This window comes from Gambusia affinis, linkage group LG15, assembly GCF_019740435.1.
Source record: "Gambusia affinis linkage group LG15, SWU_Gaff_1.0, whole genome shotgun sequence".
Taxonomy (NCBI): domain Eukaryota; kingdom Metazoa; phylum Chordata; class Actinopteri; order Cyprinodontiformes; family Poeciliidae; genus Gambusia; species Gambusia affinis.
The window spans coordinates 1,347,084-1,372,044 of record NC_057882.1 but is presented as its reverse complement, the minus strand read 5'-3'; the positions used below and the strand labels follow the sequence as shown (position 1 = coordinate 1,372,044).

The following is a 24,961-nucleotide window of genomic DNA, read 5'->3' as shown; positions in this document are numbered from 1 at the left end:
TTGGCAGGCCCCAGTTAAATTTCTTCAGGAATTTTCTAGTTGCCTCCTGTTACTTTAAATCCAAATAAGCTGTTGCCGGCCATGCCCCCCAACTCAACGTTCACACTTTCCTGCTGCAAATACATGCACAATTGTACAATTGTACATCTTTGAAAAGCTGAATTGGAGCCTCCTGCACAACAAACAAGGATGCAGCAAATGGTTTCAGGATGGTAAGTCAAAAACTAGACTTTTCTTTTCCAGCAGCCATAGTACAGTGCAAAGAGTGGTAAAACAAGTTGACCTGGAGCTCAGCTGCACGAGCTCAGCTTGGGCTGCTAGGTGACTAGCTGGGGTTGCTACGTAATGGGCTGGGCTCAGTTGTGATTGATAGGTGAAGAGAAGTGCCTGCTGATTTATGGCATTACATTCTGGAGGTTTTTAAAACAGCTCATTTTCCATACACCAAAAAACATTAGTATTTTTTTAAGTGGTTGGTCTGTTTTTAGAAGCAGTAGAGACTCAAAAGGAAATACAAAGCTTTGCAAAATTTTTTGCAGAATACAAAACAAGTCTCTTTTATAGCTGGAGACTTTCCTACTTTCTATATTGGTGACCATTGTGTTATGCATTAGAGACTACATTAGTGATTACTATCATGATGGTCTCATTCTTAGGTGACCTATCAGCATACCCTGATACTTTTCTAACATTAAATGCAAAATCTAAGGTATTAGTTAAGTGTTATCTGGCAATGCTTATTAAACAAGACCAGTTCAATTAAGTCTTTATATTGCTCACCGGAAAAACAATCTTAAATCTTTAATTTGTTAAGTTGAAAATAATCAGACATTAAACAAAGCCTGGTGGAGTGTAATTAGCTAATTTCTTTATGAGTCTAACAGAACATTTTAACTGCTGATTGGAATGAGCTGTTAACGGAAACACAAAAGGAATGAAAGATTATTTGATGTCTTTGTCTAGTGGAGATAAAAATCAGGAGGGTTTTATGATTTACTATGGACCCCTCCTATAGCCTGCAACCATCACTCAAAAGACTGCTTGTTAAATACCTCACCCAGCTCCAAACAAAGCAACATTAGATAGGATGGGTTTAACAGATTTTCCTCCAGTCTGTCACTTGTTTTTTCATCTGTATTCACTGCTTTCCTCTAACATGAAAATTGGGAAAATCAAAGTAATTTTGTAATTTTTTTTCTCAAAGTATGTGGTTATTACAGCAATTATCTTGAGTGAATTGACAGAGAAAACAATAGGGAGACAGTACCATACAACTTTTCTGTCCTGATATTTATACAGAACTATAGATTCATTTTGTGTAATCTAAGTCAAGTCAAGTCAAGTCACAAACTCAGCTTCTAAACAATCTTGTCACAAAGGGCCTGGCACTCAAAAGGGATGAAGGAATAAACAAGGAAAGAGTGTGTGCACACTGTTTTCCTATCTGTGCAGATAAGAAAACAGAAAAACAATGTCCAGGAGCCCTCTGAGAGGTCAGTCCTCCAATAAAAGCAACTTGACAGATGTGACAAAAGGCAGAAACTCATCACAGGTTCGTCAACGACTGAAAGTTCATGTGCCTGAGAGAAACAGCTCACTCAGCATTATTTCTGTGTTTCTGTCATTTTGATGGAGATACTTGACAGAAACAGCCTGAAGAGGAGCAGAAAATTAGGTGCTTTTGTCACTTTTCCTGATCGGTTTATTGTATAAAACTGATACACAAATAGTGTATTTTATAAATGGCACACTGTGCCAGCATGAATCAGGTGTTTTCCTAATAACCTGAGGAAAACTCTGGAGGAAGTACAAAGAAAAACTGTCAGTATTCCACAAATCTTGAACAAACACATTTTTGCAATTGATGTGCTTCCATTAAGAAATGCAATTAAAATCACATCTGAACAAGTTTGTTTGCATGATGTCATTAAAAAAATTATGCAATAAATCATCCTCTAACTAGGTCCTGTCATCTTCTTCATCTTTTCCACCAGTAGTAGCATCTGGTTGTTGATCATGACTCATGTGATGCAACAAATGTGCTTCTATTGCAGTTTTGCAAAATACTCTAATTTCTATACTGCTAAAAAACACCTCATCCTAGTGCTTTTTTTTCAAACTTTTTCCAAAATATCCCTGTTTCAATTGCAAGATTTCTTTTTGTAATTCCAATATGTGCAATTACATGGTTAATGAAAATGCAGATAGTTAAGAGTCCTCACGTCGTCCATATGTGACTTTGCTTCTAGCCAAGAGAACAGGATTCCTTCCACTTCAGCCCACAATCTCAGCGACAAACAGAAGGACATTCCAAACAAACTTATTCCAGCAGCTCATGAACCAGCTTGCAATGGTGAACTGTGAATTTTCAAGTATGGTGCACTGTCACAAGGCAAAAGTTACAACCGTGTAGGTCAGAGACCAGAACATGGATCTTCTCAGGCTGGTTTTAGAAGACTCTACAGAGATCCTACCCCCACTAGACCCTGATGTGGTCAGTGCTCTGATTGGCTAGAAGGGATTAGCATAAATCAAACGCAGCAGCATAAGTTGATATCAAACAAATCAGCGAGAATTACAAAAGTGAAGTAAAAGGATTAATTCTTCAGAGATTCTGCATAATTTAAGACTGTTATAAAATGCTAATATTTTATGTTTAGGATTATCTGTGAGTCACTTGAGACAAAAAAACCCTGACAAGTTCTTTTGGTATTACACACACTACATTATACTGTAAATATCTCTACAATGTTTGCCTTGGTTTGCCTGTTACAGAAACAGCAGATGTTTGCCTTTGTGTTGTTGTTTAGGGTTGTAACTGATGCAGGTTTGTCCATAAAGCTTTTATCAGTCGTGTTCTTTGCATGAGCATAAATCTCTTGTGGTCATCAGCCTCTCCCCACCATCTTCCTTCACAGATACACACCACTGTCTGCAATGAATATCCCATCAGTTCCCTAAACAAATTGGTGCATTAAATTCTTCTGCTGTGTTGCCTCTTGGTTGGAATCTTTTAACCTCAGTTTTTTGTGTGAGGTCAGAACATTTTGCTGGCATATTCAGCTTCATTTGTGGAATGCAAGATTATTTACTGATTCATCTTTGTCCCCGTCTTTCCTTCCTGTCTCATTTTGCAGCATTTTTCTTCATTAAATACAACAATTTAGTTTGTCATAGGTTGGCTTCCAGTCTGTTTGCAGCTTGTCTAACCACTCATTTGGTAATTGAATGTAACTGAATAAATTAATGCATCATAGTGTAAAAATCTACAGATGGATAAACTAATTAAAATTACAACTGTTGGTTGTGCCACTGATTCAACAACCAGCTGAATCAGTGGCACATTTAATGCTCCCAATGTGTCTCCCAAACAGGTGGTACTTGGATACACGAAAGAAAGAAATCCCTTTGAAGTAATTTTTTTGTTTGTTTACTCTTCTGATCAGAAGTCCCTATCCATATTTTTGTGGATCTTCACTATTCCATGCTGAATAAAATACACATCCTACTTTGAATATACACATAAGCCCTTAATAATATTGGGGTAAGTATTTTTTTTGCAAGTTGCACTTTGATACAACAATCTGTAAAGCAGTAGATAATTGTTCCAAAAGAGGGTACTATTGTTTACTGTAATTGCTGGCACTACCACAATTCCGACATGTTTGTCCTGCCGGCGACACCGTAGTGCAGGGGATTTTTACGTGCGAGCTGCTGTATTACAGTGTGTTTACTGCTTGTAAGGTAAGAAGCAGCTCTGCTAGCCCAGTGTAAAATATACATTACATTAATATAGCAAGCTATTTCTGTTTGTTCAGTATGCCAGTTAAGTACAAATTACATTTTGTTTTGGTGATGTTCGATTACTTTGTAAAAAGGAAACTGTTGAATGCTGACAGTGTGTTTGCTGCCTGTAAGGTGGACGAAATAAACACGCCAAAGTCTCCCCACAACGAAAAGTCCTGCGTCTGATTCTTCTTCTGTACGGAACACATCCTACTTTCACACAAAAAACACAACGCAGAGTCCATAGGGTGTCTTCCACCAGCTGCAGGTTTTAAGAGGGAAAGCCTGTGTTACAAATCTATCACAGTTTGATATTTTGCCACTCATTTTGACACAATTGTTAGGGTTGATTTCAGAGGTTCATATGGAAAAAAAAAGTGCTGGCACTCCTTTTCAATGTCATGCAATATTAGACCAAAACATGGAAGATAGTTTTCTATAGATCTGTCTATTGAGCTATAGATCATTTATACAGAAATGACAAAGATCAAATCCAATTTGAAATACAATCCACATGAGCCAAACAAGTAACCACCAAAAGCAAATGTTACATTCATGTAGATGATAAGTGGAATGACACTTCCCACAGTCACTGTATGAGACAGACCTTTCAGGAGATTTGTGTTGGTGCAAAAAATACACATCTGTCACAGTGAAAACACCCATAACGCAGAAAAGACTGACTGCACCAACACTTCCTTTGAACGCAGCTGAGCTGAAAGGACAGCTCCTTTCATAGAGCTACTGGAAAAAATAAGTACCAGTTTGTCTGCAAACATTATATAATGTAATTACATGAATTGAGCATCGCTCTGAGGTCACTGTATGTCACTAAATAATTTGTTTCTTTGAACTATAACTTTGCAACAAATAGCAAAGAAAAAGAACAGGAGCTAAACATTTTTTGTTTCTAATTCCAAAGAAGATAGATGACAAAACTTAATTTATTCTTCTCTGAGCTTAGTGTGAACTATTTACTGAGTGAGGAAATTTTATTTATTTATATGTTATTTATTTCTTGATATATGAGAAGTAAAAGAACACAAAATAGAAATGTCACCCAAAACTCAAACAACCACGAATTGTAAGTATAACGGTAGAGTCATTTTTTAAATGATACTATAATAATAATACTATATTTTGAAGAGAACAAGTTTCTTCCTACTTCTTTGACTTTACTTGAAAAATTATTTTTTTGGTTTGAGGAAATAACTGCTAGACTGTTGTCCATTTTTGACACTTAATGTGGAAAACAGTTGCCATTATCGCCTCCAGAGAACTGAATCTCTAAAGTTTCAATCTATCAGCTTTTGCATGCATCCCATAGGAGCGCAGCAGAAAGAAGCAAATGAAGTGCAGCTCCCTGTGAAAACCTTGAATAGATCCAGACATTCTGATTGATCACTGGACTTACAAAAACACCTCGAATCACAAAACCCTTTTTCTCCAATATAAGTAAGCATTCATCCTGTTGGGCTTAGCTTATTCAAATCCATGTGAGACACTTAAAAATTTGGATTGTTAATGTCAAAAATTAATTGCAGACTTATAAACATGAGCAAATTTTTTTAATTCTGTGCAGTTTAAATTTTTAATAGTGAACATACTAGGGGTTGAACCAATTATTCGACTAGTTGACTAGTCGACTCTAGGACGTCTCGCGAGTTTTTACATTTCATGTCGACTAGTCGCAGTCATGTGATTGCCGGTGGTGACAGCCTGTGCTGATCTGACAGCACAGTATACGTCATAAGACACAAGAAAAATAAGTTAATACATTAGTTTAAATGATATGTAGATGGATGCATATTTGTGGTTTTACAGTGTTTTTAAAAGGAGATGGAGTTGCAGCTGCAGTCAACTACAAAACACGAGCCGTCTAAAACTCGCCCCCTTCCCGCTAAGGATGTCACTTAGCCGGCTCGCGAATGTCTTTGTCACGATCTAACTAATACATTATGATGTTATGTTGCTGATTAAATAAAGATCTGTGGTAATGCCATCTAAAAGATGTGCGTTTCCTTTTGAATGTTGGTTTCCCAGCAACTTATTATTTATCATAAACTATCCCGATGTTTTGTTGTTTCACTTGTTGCTGTTCTGTGTAAATGCCGTATTTTTCCGTGAAAACGGGTAATAAAGCCTGTACGTTACTCCAAAGCTTTGCGTCTTGCGTTGCTATGACGTCACAACGACTAGTCAACTCGACATCAACTCGACTTTTATCATGTTGACGTTGACTAGAAAATATCTTAAATCGTTCAATCTGCTGAGTCAGCAGAGCTTCCTGCCGCGCATCGGGCGGAGGAGAAGCAGGTGGTTTCGTTGAATTCAGCTGTAACCAAACGGGATCCGTTCATAACAAGTTTGGCTTGTGATGTTCCAAAAGCACCATGTAGTCAGTGTGATAATTTGACTCCTATAGTAACTATCCAGAGATCATCAGCATCAGCCGGTGTTTAGAAAAAAAAAAAGTCAGACCCGACTTTGTGCAACAAACTTTTCCCCGCTGCTCACGAAGAATGATCTGTTTATTGCTCTTTTAATTCTCCATAATAGACTTAGTAAAAGCAGGAGAAGGGGAGTGTGTGTGTGTGTGTGTGTGTGGGGGGGGTCAATATTTGCCGTGAAAATAGCTAATAAAGCCTCCAAGTAGTTGTGAAGGGTTTTTGCGCTTACGTCACTATGACGTCACCGCGACTAGTCGACATCGACTCGACTATTATCATGATGTAGTCGACCTTAAAAAATATGTAGTCGTTCAACCCCTAGAACATACACGGAGGCAGAATAAGATCTAAAGTCACTTTTTACACTTTTTACAATTTTTTAAGCTGCTGGCAAAAAATATTTCCATTTGACAGATTGAACTGTTTCAAAATCTCCCTTTTCTGTTTTCCTGTTCTTTGATTTATTTTTCTCTCTCAGACATTCCTTCCTTTCTGTCTCTGTGTTTCCTCTGCAGTCCACCGCTGTCTGAAATGTAAAACAGACTGGGCTCTGCCTCCTGTGAGACAGACTCTACAGTTGGAGTGGAGCAGCAAGGACCGCGTCCTTGAAGTGATTTCTGAGGGGGAGAAACAAACATTTCTCTGCGAGCTGCTGTAGCACGCTCAGCTTCTGTTAGCAAGAATTATCCTCAGCCCTGATGGGGTGAAATGGTTGACAGCTGGTGTTGCACAGCGCTGGAGCAACTCTCAACCTGAATACAGCAAAATAGATAACACCTGCTTTGCATCAAGCTGGATTTGATGGTCAACTAAAGCTTAAAATATAAAACCAACACAATGATTTCCAACTCTCAGAAGAAAAGTATAAAATTCCCCTTAGGGCACATGAACAGCTTCAAAAATAATCAGATCCTCATCACTGTTTTTCTGAAATTGCCTTTCCTTTCCTTTCACCAAACTCAGAAGAGAAAGCTCAAATAAAGGAAGATGGGATTTTTAGTCCATGCACACAAACACAAGGCTCTCTGGAGCTTCCAGTGGCATCAAGGCATATAAAACAGGTCACAGTTGGCTGATAAAGATGCCAACAAAATCCTACACTGCGGAATCATAAAATTTTATCAAATATTGGCCTAATTTCTAGAACAAATATCACAGTACATCTGTCTCTAAAGGAGAGGCCGGCCTTAGACCCAGCTCTTTTATAGGAAGTAAGCTGATAAAAGCTGGAGTTTGATTGGTTGAAACGTAAAGTAATAAAAAGAATAAACTGACTTCTAAATATTCCATTTGCATACATAAGCTGTTTGTCTGATATTTTATCATTGATAAATAATCATTAATGTTAACAACATGTATGTGAAAGCCAACTTTGTTTTGTGTGACATGTGTATGGGTGGACTTCTGGATGTGGCAGTTAGATGAGAACCAATAAACCAGCTTTGTTTGCTGTACAGTAGTGATGGTGACATGAAGCTTCATAAAACACTGAGGCATTCCATCCAAACGTTTGACTCAGGAGCCAATGAACCGTGGTGCTTCATTTGCTCTGCTGTGATATCAAGTGGACAAAAATAGACAATGGGAAAACAACATGACGCCTGAAGAAACAAGTAAATGATGTTTGTGATTCTGATACATGAAATCTGATTTTAGTCTTTATCTATATCTGGGATCACCAACCTTTTGGAGACTGGGAGCTACTTCAGAGTAACACGAAGAGCTACTTGTTTGATACAGACATCAATTTTCTTGGCTCAGCCTTTATAACAATAATACATATATGTATATATGATTACATGCTGCCCAATCATATTAATGTTATGCACTACTCACAATAGTTATCAGTAATGATTTACCATGGCAGATATGGTTAATTGCTATTATGTGATCAGAAGCTCTTAGTTCAGAGTTTTAAGTTTGATTCCCTTTTGGAGCTTTTCTGTGTGATTCTAAATTGCCCACAAGTGACTGGGAGTCTGGATTGTTGCAGCTGCGGCTGTACAACTGTACACACTGTGAGATTTTCCTTTAAATAAAAAAAAAAAAAAAAAAGTTATTGTATTTTTTATTATCCAAGCCAACATTAACAAAATTGTGGCGAGGAGAAGAATTCATTTTGTGCCAAAACATCTTGTATGTAGCCTACATCAATGTGAGTTTGTGGGGGTCAAAGGGCATGCCAAAGTCCAAATCTTATTGGTTAGTTTGCTTTTTCTGTCAGCTTTACAGTGTGCAGATCTGGCGGGTCGCCGGTTTATTGGCTTTTTTGTGGTTTCTGGAACTTAAAAGCTGACGGGTCACCTGTTGGCTGACACCAGCAGATGTCAAAATAAAAATGCCCGACAGATCAGAAGGTACAAAACTATCACTGCACCGGAACTGCAAGAGCACAACCACCTCTCCAACGTGCATCATGTGCGCTCACACAAAAGCCGCACAAAACTAAACCACTAAAGCAGCGCACCTTTTTTTTTTAACACAAACGATGCTAAATAATAAAGACATGGAAGCGAAGCCTGCCTGGTAGATCCACAGAGAGGGGAGGAGATTCCCAGGTTCAGGTGGTGTCAGAAGTCCAAAGGAGGAGAAGATGAAGCAACAATCTTTACTTAATTTTTTGAACATTTCAACTAGATTAAATTGTTTAACCCATAGTCTCAGTGCGACTCTTAGGAAGAGCGGCAGATGTCAGCTACCGAGTGACCCATCAGCTCTCCAGTTCGGGAAACATCAAAGAAGCTCATAAACTGACGACCCGCCAGAACCGCACACGGTAAAAAGCTCTGCCGGGATCCAAACTACTCTTACAACTAGGGAGGTTCAAACTCCTGTCATTTATTTTTAGCTTACAGAAAAAGTGCCAAGCCGCCAAATAAACAAACGCAAACTGACCAATAAGATTTAAGCTTTGGCGTGCCCTTTGACCCCCACAAACTCAGACGTGCACTACGTATAAGATGTTTTGACATATAAGATCTTTTTTCTCTCCACAATTTTTTTAATTGTAAAGAAAGTTTGATAATAAAAAAATCAGAAATTAGTCTTTTCTTTTTTTACTTCAAGGAAAATCTTAAGGTAGGCAGAGTTGGAGCTGCCGTACAGCTGCAGGTGCTGCTGCCTTCCGATAAAATCCTGCAGGTGTCTGCGCAGTTCTGAACTTTAACCGTAGAAAAGAGTTTTATGCATAAAGCAATCTATTTTAAAAAATTTTTATAATTTACTTTTTTTTTTAAATTTTAAGTATAAACAAATGTTATTAATTCAATGTAAAAAGATTAAATTAAATCATTTCTTTGGCAGTGCTCCCTAATGACAATGGCTATTTTTAGTACTAGCTCTGCGGGCGACTGACAAGGTCCCTTCAGTCGACCGGGGGCCCGCGGGTACCGTGTTGGTAACTCCTGATCTATATGAAACAATGGCTGGATCCCAAAAAAAAAAAAAAAAACTGGAACCAAATGGAGGAGAGAGTTGTGATTGGCTTGTTACTCTAACCAAACTATGGACTAAATGACATTATTCATTACTTACACATAACAACTTTGACTGAGTTCGGGGTTTGGTGGTTTCTCTGTTTTGAGATGATTCCGTCTGCTGCAGAAAATATCCGCGCTCACAGAACGTAGGTGAAGTCCTTTGTCTGCGCTCTATGCACGCAGATGTAGCAAGAAATGCATCAGCAGGTTTGTAAATGTAACGATAAAACATTTGGTCACTTTGGTCACTTTCTCAATTACAGGTCAATCTATGCTGTCTCATCTTTGCATCCTAAAATGATTTGGCTGAGCTTGGCCGACCTGGTTAGTATCCTTGCTTTTCTGCAGAGCTCAATAATGCCTTAGAACAGCTCAGGTTTTTTATATACATCATTATAGTTCATTTCGACATGATAACTGTCCTTTTAAAATATTAGAAATGAGAAAGAAATTAGAAAACAGGATTTACTGTGTTGATTTTGTAGCATTTTAGTTAATAGTTTATTATGTGTGAAACTATTTGGGGAGATCAAAATCTTGTCAGACAAGGAAAAATTGGGTCCATAGCATCCAATGAATTGCAAACGCACACACAATAAAATCATAAAATATGAAAATGTGATGGGTGAAAGAGCAGTGTTTTACTGCCATGTATTTTGATCTCCAAGCAAACTGATGAACCCGTTCCTGAATCAGCCACATAGTACAGCCCGTTTGCAAGGCTTCAAACTTCACAGCCTGCTCCATCAACACAAGCCTCGATACGCTCTTCATAAAAATCCTCCTGGATTACTGATCACACACTCCGAGGCCTTGACACAGATGACACATCACTAACTGAACAGCCCGTCTGACTGATGACGTCTCCTTCCACACCACACCTCTCACAATAACAATATAAGAGCTTGTTTGAAGTAAATAAATCCTTAATATTAATGAAAAGGTCCTTGTTCCACTGCCAAATCATTTTACTTATAACAAGCACTAGTGCAAGTTTTAAGGGCTTGTACTAATTATCAATATTAAGGAATTAGACTTAAAATAAGCTCCTATATTTTGCTCAAACAGTACTTGAAAGTTAGATTTGTCCTATTCCAATTGTACTAAGATATTTGTACTAGAAACTAGACAAAAATAACTGGAAAGACGTGTGCTTTTGCAAAGTGTACCCATCTCACCGCTGAAGGAAGGATTTTCTACTGTTTATAAATGTAATTTAGTGATGTTTCAAACAAATATGTGAGAGTGACAGATGTGAAATTCAATTAAATTAACAAAAATATAGCTCTTGATGTACTGTTTTCAACACAATTATTTCTAATATGAGTTGAAAGTCTGACTTTGAACAGGCTGTTCTTGTTTCAAAAGCATCGTTTATGGTTGTGCTCATTTCATAGTCTTTGTTAAAAAGAAACTGCAAATATCTGGATATTTTTTCCCCTTCAGGTGCGAGAAGGATGGTTTCTAAATTCTTTGTTTGGCCACAGAACACACTTCCACTACTCTCTAAACCTCCTCCAGCGATCAGTCCCCAGAGCCTGAGTCCATTTATCGCTCAGCTCCCTCTAGTCCACATTTACTGCCGTCGGCTGCACTCTTTAAGACTGCCTCTATTTACCCCAATCCTCCCCAAATCCCAAGCCTGCTTAACAAAGTCTGGAGAAAGGTCTGAAGAGCTGATCCATGATATGGAAGTGTGAACGACAGCTGAATGTATCGACCTCTAACAGGTCACTCAGCGTGTCTGATGCCACAGCAGATGAAACAAAAATATTCCAGTAAAATAAACTTAAAATGAACAGAATCCAAGTGATACAACATCTAAAATACAGACTGATGTAATAATGATTAATAATCAAAATAATCTGCTCATTTTAGATCAGGGGTGTCAAAGTCATTTTCATTTTGGGCCATATCTAGATCATGAATATTGCAGAATGTTTTAATAAAATCTGTTTAATAAAGCTGTCTCTGAATCGATGAGAACTTCTCAAAATTAAATATGATTGAACATCTTTTCATATTTATTTAATTTGGTAGTACACAGGCAAAAACTGTTTTGATTTAACTGATAAAATAATATATAAGTACACCACTGTTGTGTTTTGACAATCTTGAAAGTTCTATTCATATGACCCTCCAAAACCCAGAGGCCCACATGGCAAGCTATGGATTGGCTCCCAGGCCTTGAGTTTGACATGTGTTTTCTTTAAGGAACCTGTGTGATCCTTTTTGCACAAGGTGTTTTAGTTTATGTTGGTATGAAATCTATAAATTGTGTTTAAATGCACGCAATTTTTACATATCTTTACCAGGTTTGCACAGTGTATAAAGGCCACTGTGTATACAAAAACATTAAGCTGCAGTTAAAGGGCTCAACATCAAATGCAGCAGATTAAGTGATATATGAAGTGCTGTCATTCATATGCTTGAATGTGAATATGACAGGTGAACTGGGATCAAAGTTGTGGAATCCAGTGTTCTAACCCCAACCCTTTTGAGATGGTTTAAGTTGCATTTGATGTTACATCATGCTTGTTTTCTTTTGTTTGTTTTATTTTTCAAAATATTTTTTTTGTAAAAAGGGCTGCACAGTGGCGCAATTGGTAGCACTGTTGCCTTGCAGCAAGAAGGTCCTGGGTTTGACTCCTGGCCCGGGGTCTTTCTGCATGGAGTTTGCATGTTCTCCCTGTGCATGCTGGGTTCTCTCCGGGTTCTCCGGCTTCCTCCAACAGTCCAAAAACATGCCTGTCAGGTTAATTTGTCTCTTTAAATTCTCCTTGGGTGTGTGTGTGTGTGTGAATGGTTGTGTGTCCTGTATGTCTTTGTGTTGCCCTGCAACAGACTGGCGACCTGTCCAGGGTGTACCCCGCCTCTCACCAGGAACGTAGCTGGAGAGAATCCAGCACCCCTCCCGACCCCACTAAGGGTCAAGGGTGAACAGAAAATGGATGTTTTTTTTTTGTTAACTTTATGACTTCCTCCAAGCAGCCAGATTAACTAGTACATGCATGAGATTGCCAAAATTTGATTTTGGGTCATTGCCACAGCTACACTATCTATTGTCTGCAACACACAAAGTTGCCGCAGTCATGCTATATTTTGCATGACTGCAGTGATCAAATTGCCTTTTTGCATGGTGCCACATGGCTCAACAGTAAAGCAGAAGCATCATGTACAGAGGCTAAAGACCTTCATATAACTACTCTCAGTCCTCGGCCCAACTCAGGACATTTGCTACACCTCCTCCACCTTTCTCTCTACCTTTCTTCCTGTCAGCTAATAAAAAATAAAGGTCATTGGTCCCAAATCTACTTTAGATTTCAGAATGAGCAAAATTGTGTTTCAAACAAGCATGTTTTAAAAGTTTAATTTAGGAATGCAAAGTTACATTTTTAAATCAAGCTGAGGTTTATAGAGTCACTTGTTCATTCTTATTTATTTTAAAGCCGCTTACTTTCTGTAGGTCTGTTTACGAGTGTTAAATATTTTATATTCATCAGATGCTGAAGCCTTGTTGACTTTCAATGCTTTTTTTAGGACTATTATTTGTCTGGGTTTTCAGTAAAGGTGTTTCTCACACAGTTGAGTTTGTTTAATGTGGATGTCTTTTCATGATCTTTGGGACATAATTACAAAATAAATAGACCACAATAAACCTTTGCAACAAAATACAATAAACAACAACAAATACACTCTGTTTAGTGAAACAGGCTACTGAAGAATCAAAGTTATTGTGTCTTCCCAGTGTCTTCCTCCCCAAGAATGCTGGCTGAAGTACTTTTGTTCACAAAGACAATCTGAAATCTTTCCCCTATCACACCCTCACAGCTTTTAGTGTTTTCACTTACAAGCATAGGTCATGGCAAAACTGCTCCCAATGTCCACCATGTCCACCTGTGGCACCAGTTTGGGGACATCCTGATGTTGTGCCAGGGCAAAACGAAACACCTCGTATTCATGGGACCCAGTGGGGAAAAGGCCTCCTAGTCAATACCAAAACACATAGTAAGTAGAAGATATGTTTGTTAGTTATGTTTTACACATTTCAGGGATAAAGAGCACTAGTAAGACTGGTACAATTCAATAATTACATAAAGACAAAAATATGAATAAAAGGTATACTTTGTAGTCTGGCAGCAGCGTTTTAAAGGCAGGAGATGGGAGATCCTGCCTTTTAAATGAGTAAAAATGGGTCAAAGCTGAGGACTCTACAGGAGCATCAAAAATGCACAATCTATTGCAGGACTTGTTGTTTCTTAAAGCTGTTCCAGTAAAAAGATATTGCCTACTTCCGTCTTTTAAAGATAATTAGACTGACAGAAAGTACAGCATTTTTGTGAAAGTAAAAATAAATCAACTTTGGTTTGATAAAATTCGGAAGGGTGTGTCTTCTATTAATGTATTAATAATGTAGCATTTTGTTACTCAATTTTTTTTCACTTTGGGCCACGGCTCCAAAATTTTCAATTTTAAAAGGTTGTATCATAGCTGAACTAGCTTCTTAAAGTCCTGTTAAGTCCTTTAAACAGAAATATCATGGTAACACATGTCTGGCAGCTTGTTGTGCTAGTCTTCGGTAATTATGTCAAAATCTAACCAATTCTTGCGATTTCAAGACTACTTCAGACCTCTGAGTTGCCATTCTGAAGCCTAAAGTTGAGTCCTAAATTCTGAAACTGTACAAAACAAATTTTGACATTATAAGTAAAGGGGCTTCATGATTCATCCCTCAGTCAGGCTTCATCATTGTGGTTAAAAATGATCAGTGTTTGGCAGTAATTGCTGTTAAAAGCTTCTTGGCATTCAACCATTTGCCTGCCACTCACACCCACTTCTCGTAAGAGTTTTCAGGGTCTCATGGAAATAATGTGAATACTTAAACTCCGACATGTCAGCACCTTATTGGTCCTCGGGAACAAAAAGAGAGCTGTTTTCATTCTAATTTTATTCTGATTAATAAGAATAACAAGTGTACCACCCAGGAGGGAAATTCTCAGGCTTCAAAACAAAAAAAAAAAAAAAAAAAAACAAGTTAAGCTAAGGATTGCCTCTACTTTTTAATTTTTACAGGTTGCCACTTGGTGGAGTCATCAGGAACCATGGAATCAGTTTCCACAGTTATGTTGATGACACTCAGTTATACATCTCATTGTCTCGGGACGACCCCCGGCCAATCACTGCGCTTTTTAATTGCATTTCAGACATAAAGACCTGGATGGCACAGAACTTTCTCCAGCTAAACCAGGACATAACAGAAGTTTTAATCATTGGACTAGAGGAGTATAGTGAAATTATAATTCAGATCGAACGGTTAATTGGGAGCTTTGCTTTTTGGCTCAGATCTGTCTTCACCACGACAGACCGGTACAGCACCCGCTTCACTGCAGTCGCTGTACTAATAGACCTGTTGATCTCCCACTCCATTTTTCCCTAATTTGTGAACAAGATTATTTCATCAAGGGAAAAGAATAGTTGAGGTATATATGAGACCAACACAAGCTAGTACAAAACTGTTAAGCTTAAGGAATTAGTGGTCTCCGCCTCTTTTACAACTTTAAATCTGCGTTGGAAAGTGCTTTTACTTAAGTCAGAGAGAGTGTGTCTAGTACCTTATGCGGTGTTACACATTAGTTCTTTTTCTGACCTCCAGAAAGTTTATACTTGGTGTTGTATTACCATCCATGGCTTATAACAAACTTAATAGATTTCTTTTTTTCATCCATGTCACAAGGTCAGATTTGTGTTTGGCAGAAGTGGTCACATTGACAGAACCTCCCTCTGCTGTGGATCTCTACAGCACCTCCCGATTCAACACTGAACTTTTTCTGTCACATAAAATGTCAATAAATCACAGCATTTGTTTCAGGTGACAAAATGTAAAAGGTTTAACGTGTTTTAAAACACAGTATACTTTTTAATTTTGTAAAGAGAGAAATAAACATCCAATCCATTTTATCCAGAATAAAACTTCTGAATGTCCAGGGATTACTAAATCATGAATGAATAAAACATCAGCACACTTTCTTTTAAAATGTGCAACAAACTTTGGACATGCTGATAGACTATGTAATAGTATGTAATGAATAAACCTAAGTTCTAAAAGGCTGGGAGGGGTCCACCTGCTGTCACAGAAGGCCTAACTAATTCAGGAATAAACATGCAGAAAAAAAAACAACATTCCAGAGCCAAAATTGTTGAAAGCTGTTTGGTAATCAGGCTCAAACTGCAGGAGGGGGTTCACTCCAGAAAAAAAATTCAACATGACGCCTCATCAGCATCAAACCTGGGAGCAAACTACAGTGGGAGTTCGATCCAGTTGGCTTGATAATGATCCACTCCGCAGACCACAGCTGTGGGAGCCACACCAACGAATCTGACTGGAGCGGAAAAGAAATCTGAGGATATACTCCTGAAACTGGATTCAGCAGGTGAACATATACTTTAAGAGTGAAAGTTTTGTCAATAGTAAAAATTACTAAAAACTAAATTATTCAAATTATCTGTGACGATATTGATGAGTTCCTAATATAATTCTATTTTTGCTATCAGCAAATTAAAAAAAAGAAAGTTTACAAATTTTTTACAAATTTTTTAGAAACAATTTTAAAAATAAATTTTATTATTAATGAATAATAAAATTAATTATTTTCTTTAACACATTTTATTAAAGAAAATTTACAAAATATGAGAAACTATTATATTTACTTAAGAATGCAATCTGTGATAATCATATTGAATTTCTTTAATTACCTTTTTTCTTCTCATTTGAAATTGGAACACTGACCAGTATCTTTGATGGAACTATTTTACCTGAAAACGTTATAAGCTAAATAACAATTCTTTACTGATTAAATAACTTAATTAGATCAGCTCCTAAAAAATACATTATGACACAAAGTATATTAATTTTTGTTATTTCAAAAGTAATATTACTATAATTTCTAATAATATATTAATTATGCAGGCAAACATTTGTCTTCAGGAAAATGACTGAAAGGTAATAGAAAAGCTAAATTACAGATAAATATCCTAATTGACCGGATTTACCAAATAACTTTATAAAGAAGGCCAAGTATGCAGCCTCAGACTTACAAAACCTCTGTTCTGCATCATCAGAACACAAAGATAATGCACATTTGGTTTTTTAGTGTTATTATTTTAAATATGGATGGCTTTTGATGATTTTTAGAGGATGGTGGATGACCTGTTGAGCTGCAAACAGATAGTTAGGCAGAACTTGGAGCTGATCTGACTGAAACAACTACACCACCACCTTCCACTCATGTTCCAACCCAACTTCAGTTGCACCTACAACACAGAACCTGTAAGGAAGATACTGGACCTTTGCTTTTGACCATCTCCACAGTAATCTCCATAGATGTTGGCAACTAACATTCTTCCATATAGATGACTAAATAATGGGCTTGCTTTATCTTGATACTATGGTGCATGTAATCAAAGTATTAGATACTACCTTTACTAATATCCTGCAGAGGTGCATGCAGGATATTATCGGAAGACATGCACAATACAATCACAGCACCTAATCCACAAGAGCACAATCACATAACCAACCCAAATCATGTCGCACAAAGTTTCGACTAGATTAACTGTTTAACCCTCCCGCTGTCTCAGGAAGAGTGTGTCAGATGTCATGGTATGCCAACCATCTCTTCATTTCTTGAACCACAAAAAAACTTTTAAACGGGCGATTCCACTAGAGTTGCACACATGGTGAAAAGCTCAGGTGGGGTTCACCCAACCCTAAAACTATGGAAGGTTTAAAACTCTGCTTTTTCATTTTTACCTAGCTTCACCACATAGTCACATTTACTTACAGAAAAAACACCAACCCACCAAAGAAACAACAGTGAAATGAACAATAGTATTTATGTTCAGGATGTACAGGTCTCCATCCCCACAGACTCACACAGACATGGTACAACCGTACCACTGTACCCACTGGTCTTTATAATGGCTGATTAGTATGGAAACTCCACACAAACTGGTGGACAGACATTATTGCTAACCAAAGACTGACATTTAATTCGAAGAGAGCACATCTTGTTGATTGGATAACAAGAGAAGTGGCACATCCTGTTTGATCTCCAACATCTGAAGAAAGGCTCTGCACTATTTCGTGTTTTATTTTTTGATACAAAATAAAAAAAATATCTTCTTTTGTTGTTGTTCGGTAACAGTCTATTTTTATTTGTTGTCATTTTGCAAGACATTTTATAACTTAAAAGGTAACAATTATAGTACGCTTTATTTAAAACAACAAGGGTTTCTACCAGCTGAATGAAGACAAATTTGTAATTAACAAAATGGCAAAGGTGTATGTTAATTTAATGCTGACTAAACATTTGAAGATGGTTGAACTTGAAAATGAAAGTCCACCTGCTGTTTTGAAAATGTAATTTAAGTCAACAAGAAAATTATTTTGGTTTTAACTGAGAAATTAAAGTTCATTAATTTGATTTACAAAAGAAAAAATATTTTTTAAAAGTTATTTAATCTTGAAATGGAGCCTAGGCGAAAATTCAAACTGGGAGACTCGACCAGCTTCACCACATCATCTAATCACCACGCCTGGCCTCAGCCAATCCGGAACGGAGCTCCACGCCGCTCCAGCCAATCGTCATCCAAGGACACCTTCAAGAGTTCAAGCTACCCTGGGGACTTCCTGCTCGTCAGCCGTGCTTCGACCCACCTCCTCCCCATTGCCACCTCCACCATGAGGGAAGTCCTCCAGGATCCCCTGTCGTCTCCCTCTCCAGGCTGCTCCACCACCAGTTTCGGTCCCGGGGGGAAGACTATCCCGAGTTCGCCGAGCAGACTGCCTGCTCACGGCGATCCTCGGCTCACGGTCATCTGCCGGGGCCGAGCGCCAAAGAATTGTATCATTAAATCTTTTTAACTGCTATTTTCTTCTCTTTGTGAGTCTCTCCAGATTGAATTGTGAGTTTTAACTTAATGCTTCAATATAAACCTAATAATTATTTCACAAAATGCAAGAAAAAAACAAACTGCCCTCACCATATTTCTCTATTATTTTTACTCACAATCTCAAGTTAAAGAAAAACTCCTTATTTTACTTTTGAATCATTTAAATTCCTGTTTCAAATTGCATGAACAAAATATCTGATCTGATAATGAATTTTATTAAACATGGCAATAAATTCTTCTCACAGACAGTATGAACAGGACATTATCCTCAAGCTTTGCAAACTGTCAGTTGCATTAAAGCAAACATTTGCCTTAATAACACACAAGAATCAGATCAATGTAACACACTTCCATCTCACTCCACACAGGATATAACACGTTCATAGTGGATCATAGTTTGCTGCTGATTATATTTTGAAGAAACAATTTCAGCAATAATGTTCGTTAACAGTAGATTGTTTGTAATTGAATGCAGTAAAAATAACTTTGCTTGTAATAAGGTAAATGGTATTCTACTGCTAATTTGCGGTTCTGTGCTTTACTACTGCAAAGCTAAAGTAATCCCGCCTGATTCTGTCTGTCTGTCCACAATTGTGACTGCCCATGATGCTGAGTCTTAGTTCAGCTCCTGAAAGGTAAAGAGACCCCAATTATTAGTCATAACTAAACATAATCTTTGATCAATGTCAGTGGTTGTAACGCTGGTACCTAACTGTGAAAAATAGAAAAATATTATTTTGAATTTAAAAACATCTGAGATGATGCTTTAAATTTTGGAAATGTTACCCTGCTTTTTGCAAGTAAATGAGCGTAAAATTCTTCAAACCACAAGCTAAATAATGAAACTCACGAGAGCAACACTGAGCGCTAAAGCTGTCTGAATTAATTTTGCTTTGTACACTGAAAAAAATAACTCTTTGGATGAGCATTAAAAAAAATCATGGAAAGGATTTCCACCTGCTTACTTTGCTTTAATTATGTTACTCATATTTAAAGCAAATGTGTTAGGTCAACTTAATTTACTAAGGTTATTCCAATGTAAAGCAATTGTGTTGACTCAACTTAAGTTATTATGGTTATTCTATGGTTGATTCTAAATCAATCATGTTGGCTCAACTTAATATATTGTTATTCTAATATAAATAACATGAGTTGGCTCAAATTATTTTGTTATCGTTATTCTATTAGAATAATAGAATAACCATTAAGTATTGGCTCAACTTAATTTATTATGGTTATTCCAATTTAAAGCAAATGTGTTTGCTCAATTTAATTTCTTAAGGTTGATTCAACTCATTTACTATATTATAATTTAAAAGAGCCAGCCCAACTAATTTGCAACGCTTTGGACCACATAATTTACTTGACTAAGATTAATAGCAATTTAGTTGAAACAATTATTTTTTTTCCTCCGAAGAGTTTTTGTGGCGCTACACTGAAAAACATACCTCTTTGGATGAACATTAAAAATCATGGAAAGGTTTTCCACCTGATTACTTTGCTTTATTTCAGCTCCATGTAATTCTGTTAGTCCTATTTAAAGCAAATGTGTTAGGTCAACTTAATTTATTAAGGTTAATCCAATGTAAAGCAATTGTGTTGGATCAACTTATGTTATTATGGTTATTCTATGGTTGATTCTAATTCAAACATGTTGGCTGAACTTAATATATTATGGTTAATCTAATTTAAATAACATGAGTTGGCTCAACTTGTGTTATTGTGGTTATTCTATTAAGTTTAGGCTGAACTTAATATATTATGTTTATTCCAATTTAAAGCAAATCTGTTGGCTCAATTAAATTTATTAAGGTTGATTCAACTCATTTACTATAGTTGGACCCAATGTAATTTAAAAGAGCCAGCCCAACTAATTTACAATGCTTTGGACCAAATAATTTACTTGACTAAGATTAATGGCAATTTAGTTAAAACCAACTTTTTTTCCCCCCCCTTTATTTTTCTCCGAAGAGTTTTTGCAGCGCTAGTGGCTCATATTTTTTTGAGACAGTAGGCAGACAGGGTGAAGACATGCAGCAAAGGTCGCGAGGACCAGGAGTCAAACCAACAACATCTGCGTTGAGGACTAAGGCCTCCAAATGTGCAGTGTGCTAAACCCCTGCACTGTAAAAAGTAATAAGTTCACTTTACTTAAAAAAAGTTAGGAAACCGATTGCCTCAAAATCTTCAAGTAAAGTAGCTAATTCATTTTAAGGTGTTATTGCTAAAAATAACTATGTTTAGACCACTCAGATAAAGGCAGTAAACCTGAGTGCCATTAACTCAAAATCATTAATTGGGTTAACTGTAAAATATTCATTCAGACAACTCATGCAATGGCAGTAAACTTGAGTGCCGTTAACTCAAAATCATTAGTAAAGTTGACTATAAAATGTCAGTTATGTCAATTAAGCAGTACTCATAAAAATAAGTTATGCTTACACGTTTAAGAGTTCACATTACTTGCAAAATATCAGGAAACCAATTGCCTTGATATGTTCAAGTAAGATGAACCAAAAGTGTTAAGTTATTGGAACGAAGAGCCAACAGACAACAGTTTGAATGGAAAAAAATGTTTAATAATTAAACAAGTTTACCTTAAATACAAGGTTCTCAAGTGTGGTTACATACACACTAACCTGGAAACAAAGTTTTCCATAGACTTTTTTAGGGGAAAAAAATGACATGACTTTTTTTCTAGGGTAGCCTTCAATCTAATATTGAATCCTTCAAATGGCCCTCAGTCTTTAAAACTTTGAGAATCCCTGCTTAAATGTCTTTGTTGACTGGTGTGAAACAAAAACTCAATTCTCAATACTAGAGCCTAACATTTATCATAACATTGATAAAGTAAATAATGAAGTAGTGAAGTGAAGTAATGTTTCTCCTCATTAACATAAAACCATTTTGTAGTCTGCAAATGCAATGATGCTCTCCAACAAACAAAGAATCAAACAAGAAATAAAAATCACTTTTCCAATAAGGGTAAAGGTATCAACGTTGATCCATAATGTCACATCACATTCACTCATTGCATCAGAAGATTTTTGAGTGATTGTATTTTTGGTTTTAGGGATTTATGTCCAAGTGAGAGAAGCACCCTTTGGATGAAGTCAAAGGTGTACTTCAGTTGTTGAGGGTACTCCAAATTCAGAGAATAAATAAGTCCAAAGAGCAAGCACATGGCATGTGGAAGATTTCCAAGATCATTCATGACAAGACTTCCTTCCAAAATGATGGCAGTACTTGAAGACTGGAGGTGCAGTGAGTCAGTGGAGGCCTGCCTGTCCTCAGGAATGATTGTCAGGATCCCAATGGGGGTGTGAGACACCTCTGGGTCTTCGCAGTCCTAACAACAATAGAAGCAACACCACAATTACATATCAACATAACACTTCTTTAGGGTGACCAGACGTCCTCTTTTTTCCGGACATGTCCTACTTTTCAGATCTAAAAAAATGTCCGGGGGGAATTTAAAAATCGTCCGGGATTTTGGTCAACTGCCTCAAAACACATTACATAGCTTACAGTGCATTGTGATTACATTGCCACTCCGTTCCACTACTCCATTCCAGGTTTCTTTGTATGGCAAAGAAATCGGTAGCACATGTACACACATGTCCCCCCCCCACACCCGCCGTCTCCCCCATCTCCACCCCCCGTTGGCGCATGTGTGTCCACCGATTCTACCCCCCGCCAACAAAAAAAGAAGTGTCCTCCTTTTCAGAAACCCAAATCTGGTGACCCTACACTTCTTCATCATGGCTGCTTCTCCTACAGTTTACAGCTGCCCTACCTATGGCAGTCTACTCATCATAAGCCTTCTAAAACAGTACAGCGGCTTTTTTAACCCGCCAACATCTTTATCCTTATCCCTTTTCCTTTTTTTGTTTTGCGCCCCGGACAGCTTTTTTGCACTGCCGCTCCATCTTGTTGCCACTAAATAAACATGATATTTTCGACTAACGTTAGTCCCAGGCATCGCTAAATCATTACACATAAAGTTAACCTCAAAACCTGGACTTACGGATGAATTATACGGCCGAGATAACGAATATAAGTTTGCTAAAAAACAGTGGGACTTACCGTGACAAAACTTAGCTGCAGCAACCGCCGTATTGTTGACAGTTTGGAGCTTCTTTCAAACACGTCGTCACTCGTCAGTGTCCAATGCGCATGTGCGTTCAACGAGAGCTGCCGAATGATGCCGAGTTTTTTGCTGGTTATGCAGATGCGTTTTGCTCACTCATAACTCCAAGTTCGGGTTACTTGCTGCTGATGAGTTTGATTACTTGCCTCAGTAGAAAGTTGTCTTTGCTAGGTTTAAGTTAGTATAGTCAACAGAATAAGCTGGAATGAGTTCAGGTCACTTTTCTTTTTGAGTACACTTTACTTTTACATTTTACAGTGTGTACCACAGTCCACCTGAGAAACCAACTTATGTTACAGTGATACCTTCACACTACTTATTAAGTTGATCCAACTCATGAAAATTAAGTTGGCTCAATAAACATGCTTCATGCTGAAAGAAAGCTATTTAATCGTGTGGAAATCCTTTCCATGATTTAATTACATTAATTCAAAGACTTTTCTTAAAAAAAGTTTAAAAAAAAAAAGACTTTTTTACAGTTCTTAAATGCTGAAAGAAATTTAAGAACTGTTTCAGTGCAGTTATTAAATGCCAATAGTGCCCTGCAGAGAAAAACAACTATCTATATTTCAATGTGTAACTAAAACTGCTTTGAAGTCTTCCCAGGTGCAAAACAGTTATGTCTCATAATCTCTCGTGATCCCCTGATCTCGCTAGACCCTCTTTGGAGGGAAATGAATCTGACTAAGTTGAATCACGTTATCTCAACTTGAATACATGTTATTCAAGTTGAGACAAAAAACGCTTGTCTCGGGTGGCCTTGTGTGATATCCCGTGATCTCACTTGTTTTCTTCAGCAGATTAGTCTGACTATAATGAATCATGTTAGCTCAACATGATTAAATTTCATAAACGTGAAGTTGTTTAATTTCTTGTTTATCCAACATGATTGTATCACATTTTTGTTTGAAACATAAAATTATTTAGTTAAAAGTACATGATATTCTTTTGTTAATGTAAGTTCATTTTTTGCAGTGTAATAAGGTAGCATAAATTGTAATGCATCTAATAATGACAACGGGTATATTTTTGTGTCAAACGAGAGGCCGGAGAATATTTAAATTCTCTTTTAAAATTAAGACTAGTATAAGAGACCTGAAATAGATAGAATTAGCTGCGACTCACCTATGTTTATGTTACTTGGGAAACTTGTGCCGCTGCAAATCCCAGTCAGCAGCAGCAGCAGCAGCAGCAGGGGGGGGGGCGGAAAGCTCTGCAGACGCATGTTTTCTGCAGCAGCAGCACCGACAGGGGACCCGGAGCAACCTTCGTAATCCCATTCACACCTTGGCCGGCAGGGATCCACAGCAGTCCGGCCACACGCGCTCTCCGCTCCAACCGCTTTTATTTCTCTGGCTTATTAACATCCGTACAGTTGGAGCACAGTTCTCTGCTGCCGCGTCGGCTCTGAGTCTCTTACTGCTTTATGTGTATCCTCACCTCCTCTTTTTCTCTACCATCTCTCCTCCCCTTCCCCGTCTCTCTCTCTCTCTCTCTCTCTCTCTCTCTCTCTCTCTCTCCCTCTCTCTCTGAGAACATCATGAATTTTCTGCCTTCTTTGATCCAGATATTTCACCTCAAGTCAAACACGCTCCTGAACAAACCAACCCAGCAGCATTTTTCACAGAATCCGCATGGACAACCTGACAATACCCTTTGTTCGTTGCAGAAATTGTTCACTAAGCAGCGTCTGGAGGTCAGATGTGTCCAATTTTCCTGACAATAGTCTATCTATCTATCTATCTATCTATCTATCTATCTATCTATCTATCTATCTATCTATCTATCTATCTATCTATCTATCTATCTATCTATCTATCTATCTATCTATCTATCTATCTATCTATCTATCTATCTATCTATCTATCTATCTATCTATCTATCTATCTATCTATCTATAAAGCCTTTCTATCTTGTCATTTTGATATTTATGGATTCCAGATAAAAATCCAAAATTCAGTATGTCAAAAATTTAAGATGAAAGAAGTTACATTTTAGAAACATGAGATGGTGTTTCCAAAATGAGATGGTGTCATATTCCATTCATCTACTTAACTCAAAACAACATTCACAAATGTTTCTGATGCCCAGAAGACAGTCAATGATCTAAGTGGTCTTTAAAAATGACTGCAAAAGGTCATTGC

General features: G+C 37.4%; 1 protein-coding gene across 1 annotated transcript in view; it reads right to left on the bottom strand.

Moving 5' to 3' along the window:
- The window catches only part of LOC122845368 (glutamate receptor 1-like), a 39,337-nt gene extending 15,115 nt beyond the window's left edge, over window positions 1-24,222 (bottom strand). The window contains exons 1-2 of the mRNA XM_044141609.1: window positions 23,943-24,222; window positions 13,567-13,701 (exon numbers count right to left, since the gene is read on the bottom strand). Of these exons, the coding sequence (XP_043997544.1) occupies window positions 13,567-13,701; window positions 23,943-24,042 (235 nt within the window). The 5' untranslated portion in view covers window positions 24,043-24,222. The remainder of the gene's footprint in view (window positions 1-13,566; window positions 13,702-23,942) is intronic.
- Between the last annotated feature and the right edge of the window lie 739 nt (window positions 24,223-24,961).